Here is a 5,752-nt window from a genome sequence, read left to right as displayed (position 1 = left end):
CTGGGATATGGAGAGGATACAGCTGATGTTTTCGGAGGATGACGCCAAAGATATACAGCAAATAGCGATCGGGGGTCCGAGCTGTGAGGACTATCTCGCTTGGAACTTCACGTCCAATGGTGTCTACTCGGTGAAATCTGGGTATCATTTGCGGAAGGCATTGGATAATGCGAGGACCGGACGGCCGGAGTCCTCGAGTTCAGTTGAAAAGCATAAAGGATACATGGCGTTATGGGATACCAATGCACCACCTAAGGCCAAAATTCACATGTGGAGGCTGATTCGAAATGGACTGGCGGTGGGAGCCGAATTGCACCGACGGAGAATCAAGCCGGGGATTTTTTGTGCGGCGTGTGGGAGGGAAGAAACGGTGCTACACCGGTTCTGGTCCTGTCCGCACTCCACATTGTTCTGGCAGCTGTTGTACTCGAAAAAGGGAGTTATGGTGGCCAAACCACCGTGTCCGATCGACTCCCAGAGTGCTTTGGCTCGCTGGCTCCTGGGATGGTTCGCCGGCGCATCTGACGACGAGCGGGGAGCAATGGTTCAGGCTACCTACGAGCTTTGGCTAGCAAGGAATGAAACCAGAGACGGCAAGTGCATAGCCCCGCCACATGAAATCATAGAGTGCGTGGTCACACACATGGCTGAATGGAGAGCTGTCCATGACGACAACAAGCCCCCGAGAGAGCAACAGATCAAGCAAAAGTGGAAGCCTCCAGAGGAGGGGTGGCTTAAACTCAACTCAGATGGGGCAGTTGCTCTGTCAGGGAGCAAGGGGGGTGCTGGTGCTGTGATAAGGGATGAGAATGGGGCCTTTCGTGCCGGGCTATGCCACCTGTTCCGGGGCATGGTCGACCCTGAAGTGTTAGAGATTCTTGCATGCAAGAGAGGCCTTGTTTTGGCGCAGGAAATACAGGCCGACAGGATACATGTGGAACTGGATTCGCAAAGAGTAGTTAAGATGCTCAATAATCAGCACAAGGAGATGTCAGCCACTGGCCCGTTGATTCAAGAGCTGAAGACGTTGTTTTCTTCGTTCGTTAGCTCCAAAGTCACTTGGGTTCGTCGTTCCGCGAATGTTGTCGCTCATAGACTTGCTAAAATAGGGGTAGGAGATGAACTTTGCAATGTTTGGTTGGGGGTCACCCCAGATTGTGTGCTTGATGTAATCTCCGATGACATTCCGAATGCGTTTGATTAAATAAATGCGGCAATATTTCCCCTAAAAAAAAACTGAAGAGGTACCAAGGCCATGGTCCTTTTCTCCCGTGAGAACGTGACCAAAATCTTCATCATTAACAAAGTTACAGAGTTCAACATCTAATGATGGACCGTCTAATGTTATTGGTTCAGAAAAATCATATTCATGGGAAAAGTCAAGTTTGCGCTTGAGGGAGAGCCTCGCTTCCTCGTCAGCATGAGTGGGCAATAAATTTCTACGCTTCTGTCCGCTGGTGGCCGGGCCAGTTTCCGGAGGATCATCACTACCCACTAGCACTGGATAAGCAGAGGAAGAACCAACGGCAACAACAGACTTTGTTACGCCACTTTGCTGCAGCCACATATATAAAAGGATAATATTATTAGTACTGGTTAGTACAATAAAGAAACAAATAAATTTTACGCGGACCATTAGCTCACCTCTTCAGATTTCATGGGTTGAGTAGCAGCAACGTCTTGTAAGTAGCTATGGAGGATTGGCATCCAGCGATCTTTGACACGTGCTTCCTCCTATTCAATGACACCAATATGCTGGTCCCGGTGCTCATCAGCCACCCTTCTTACTACCTTAAAATCCTCATCAGACAATGGATGAACTCTAATATGGCGTTGCAGTGCGGACCTAATTTTTCTCCTTTCATTATAAGGGACCTTCCCATTCAAATTACCATTGCAAAGTTGGTCAAATACATCAGCGAATGGCTTCAGAAATTCATGTAGTCAATTTGTCCATGCAACAGATGAGTCACCAACGCAAGAATCATCTGGAATGGGGCGTGGATCCTCCGCATCCCGCAATAAATGAAGCCAAAAAGCATATGCAATACCGATATCATGTCTTGTATACAGACTGGTAAATGGAGGAAAAGGCACCACTTGGTCAAGCCTAAATTGTCTTGCTACTCTGTCAGGATGATAAGGTTCTGCTATATATTTTTCAACACGCCTCCATGGAAGCATACCCCGACGTATGGAAACTTGGAACCCGATTCAAATAACCTACATTTTCTAATTTAGACAAACTTTAGTGGTGCCATGAGATCTGGGTGTGCTTTCTAAGAAGTTTGTGTGTTGAGTCATGATCATGGAAAAGTGGAGTTCTAGACATAGTGTTCCACATTTTTGGTTTTGGAGCTGGATGTTTATAGAATGGGAGTGATTTGGTGCTAGATTTATTCCCAAAAACCTTCCTTAAGTATATACCCATCCATTTGATCAGATAGTGGACTTGCCATGCCCTTTTCAAAAAGGAGGGACTAATGGGATGAGTACTGATCAGCCAAAGCGAATAGTATAAGGAGCAAAGGGCCGGCGGAGCTAAGGATATGTGACGCCCTATTGTGATCCAAGAGGCCATCACTAATACCCCGGGATGAATATATGGCCCTCCACCTGGAACAACAAAGCGACAGAGCCAAATAGCAATATAGGCTGCAGTGTAGAGGCGCTCGTCTTGGAGACCATTGATAAAGAATGTGTCGTTTAGACGATTGTGGAAGTAATCGCACCATTCCCGAAAACCTACATTGCCGCTTTCGGAGAGTTTGTTCCATATGTCAAGGAGTTGTGGCAAAAAGCTGGGGTACAACAAGAGAGAAGGATCCAGTTCATGAGTAGGGGGTATAAATTCTTCATACGGATCACCATCTAAGGGTAGCCCAGCCATTTGGTTCATATCAAGAAGAGTGATTGTGCGTTCACCATAGGGGAATAAGAACGTGCTAGTGTTGGGATCCCAGTGCTCTAACAAAGCCCTCAGAAGTGGGGGAGATATAGAGTACTCACCCAAAGAGCAATAAATGGCTCCATAGATATAGTCTGTGTTCTCTTCACTACCTTTCAAATGCATGGAATGATTCTTCAAAATGTTAGCTCCCCATTCAATGTACCTAGGGGGGGCTACTGAATATTCAACCTCGTGGAATTCCCAACCTAATCCTTTGGATATCACGTGAGTCCCCAGGGTGACAGCTGTATCGACTCTAGGATGAGGAGCGACAGGATAATAGCACTGAGCTATGAAAGAGCGGCTCGATGTCCACCCTTGCCTAGAATACTCAGGATTTCCTTGGGGTGTGTGTTGTTCTCTTATCACAGGATTGTACAGCAGATTAGTATCTGGTTCAAAAAGTTGCCTCTTAGCTAGCTGCAATAGAGACATCCTATGCACTTCATCCGGCTCCATCCATATACAAGGAAAATATGCATATTGGTACATGCACCAAACACTATCGAAAGTTAAAACAACAAAAGAGAAAATACATGATAAAAACCCTACCAAGGGGGACGTGATGAGCGCAAGCAACCAGCCCACAACAAGGATGAGACAAGTAGTACCTACAAGAAAAATCAACAATATTAAAAGTTAGCATATACAGAATGAAAATACATGGGATGTGAGAAGAGAGGTATGCATGATTAAAAATATTCCTCACGCATAAGAACAGTAGCATCACTGTCGAACGATGAGTCAAGCCTATATATAGATAGGCTTCCCGGAACGCCGACAATGATTAAGTCATTAATTCATACACATATGATACAAAAAAATCATCATAGAACGACCGACGAAACCAATATATTGGCCTCCCAGAACTACGACAGCGATCAAGTCGTTAATTCATACATATATGATAAAAATAATCATCATCGAACGACGGACAAAGCCAATATATTGATTTCCCAAAACGCCAACGGTGATCAAGTCATTAAATTCATACATCAACAACAACAACAAAAATCACTGTCGAACGATGGACCAAGCCTATATGAAGGCATCCAAAAACGCCAACAGTGAGCAATCTACTAATTCATACAAATAAAATAATCCCCGAGTGGAACGACGGACCAAGCCCTGGTAGAGGCTTCCCGGAACGCCAAACGTGGGATAACAATTTTCGGATGAATAAATACAGATCAAACGCATCACACGCCTCATACATTGGTATATATAACCTTCTCATGAATTCATATACAAGCAAGATATCGCATCTTTGGCAGTATGACAAATAATAGTAGAGACGTGACCACAGAGGAAGATGTAGTCATACCGTTCAAAAGGCAAATCCACTAAGCCGGATCAATCCAAGCCGTGGCCCAAATATTGCTAGTTCCTACATCAACAGCAAGATAAAAGGATACAACGCAAACATGAGCGAACAGATTAGACTATGGAGGACAAACGCTTAATGAAAAAAGGAAGTTGATCACACCTGGACTTGTTGAAACCACAACTTGTCCCCATGGAAGTGCATCTCGTATGGGATTGAAAGCAATCTGGGCGATTGAAATAGCAGATCAATCAGCCAATGAATTAATCTAGGGACTAGCGAAGCAGTACACAATATCATATATACAAATGGGATGAATGGAAACCTTAATGCGTACGGGGCTGCGGCCGCAGTCCGGACGGAATCAAGTCAAGTCTCGTGTCCCACGTCTCCTTGCTAGTCTAAGATTAGAATAAGGCCGCCTGTTTAGACCAGATTTTGTGGAGAAGCTAGCCTCCGTGGCCTGACTTTTAGCTCCCACTGTTGTGAATATGCTACCATAAAAAAAAGAGTGCATATACGTAGCTGGCACACAACCCATGAGCCCATATGCTTACGGGAGGTACTTCATAAACAAAACTAATATATACATACAAGTTTCGAGCTCTGGGCCCGACTAAAAAGAAAAAAAATATACTCGAACCCAGACCTCGAGGGGCATCTGTTGACATGGATTTTGACCATGATAAATTAAAATGTATAAACCACGTAAAATATATATGCCAAACGGCAAAAATCCGTTTGACATGGATTTTGACTGTGAAAAAATTAAAATATAAATGCAAAACGGCAAAAATCTGGTTTTTTTTTTAGAAAAAGGAAACAATTTAAAAACAATGGTACGATTTATTTTTGATATTACGGACATTGAAAAAAGCCGATGATTATACAATAGGACGAAAATCGTCTAGTTTTGTCATAAGAAAATATGGAGGATGCATGGCGTGTTGGCACGCGTTACACTGTCAACGTGGAGTTCTAAAATCGATCTAAAATCCCAGCGTCACATACGGCACGAATATTGACAAAGTATAACAAATGAGGACGCGGCTCCATTAAAATATCACTGCATATACAAAATGTATATAGAATATAATCGATGACTAAAGAAAATATTAGCATCAAATCTGTGGCTGGCAAGTGCTTGCATTATGTGCTAATGTATTTCAGCTAAGCGTACATGCATTACGTATATGACAAATCTGTGTAATAACCATGCATGCATGAAGCTCCAATTAAACAATTGGGTTAAGAAGCCCATACATTGGCTTATACCCAAGGGCCCATAGAAAGACATTAATAAAATATTAAATTAATCTAGTGTCCAGAGCCCACACGATTGAGTAGAATTTGGCCTAATTAAACCCATTCCGGCTAATTAGAGGTTGCCAGGTAATTAGTGATTAAAAATAGAGGAAAAGGAAGGGAGCTAGCCACTCCCCGCGATCGTGAACATGAACCCACGATCTGGACGTGGG

General features: G+C 43.7%; 1 protein-coding gene across 1 annotated transcript; it reads right to left on the bottom strand.

Moving 5' to 3' along the window:
* Positions 1-1,655: 1,655 nt before the first annotated feature.
* On the bottom strand, positions 1,656-4,569 carry LOC123141461 (uncharacterized). Its single transcript, XM_044560596.1, has 3 exons — positions 4,437-4,569; positions 4,275-4,337; positions 1,656-3,561 (listed from the first exon to the last, which is right to left on the bottom strand). Exon 3 carries the CDS (start codon positions 3,440-3,442, stop codon positions 2,249-2,251), a length of 1,194 nt encoding a protein of 397 aa, XP_044416531.1. The 5' UTR covers positions 3,443-3,561; positions 4,275-4,337; positions 4,437-4,569; the 3' UTR covers positions 1,656-2,248.
* Between the last annotated feature and the right edge of the window lie 1,183 nt (positions 4,570-5,752).

This window comes from Triticum aestivum, chromosome 6D (genome assembly GCF_018294505.1).
Source record: "Triticum aestivum cultivar Chinese Spring chromosome 6D, IWGSC CS RefSeq v2.1, whole genome shotgun sequence".
In the NCBI taxonomy this organism is placed as follows: domain Eukaryota; kingdom Viridiplantae; phylum Streptophyta; class Magnoliopsida; order Poales; family Poaceae; genus Triticum; species Triticum aestivum.
This window is presented reverse-complemented; position numbering and strand designations above follow the sequence as displayed.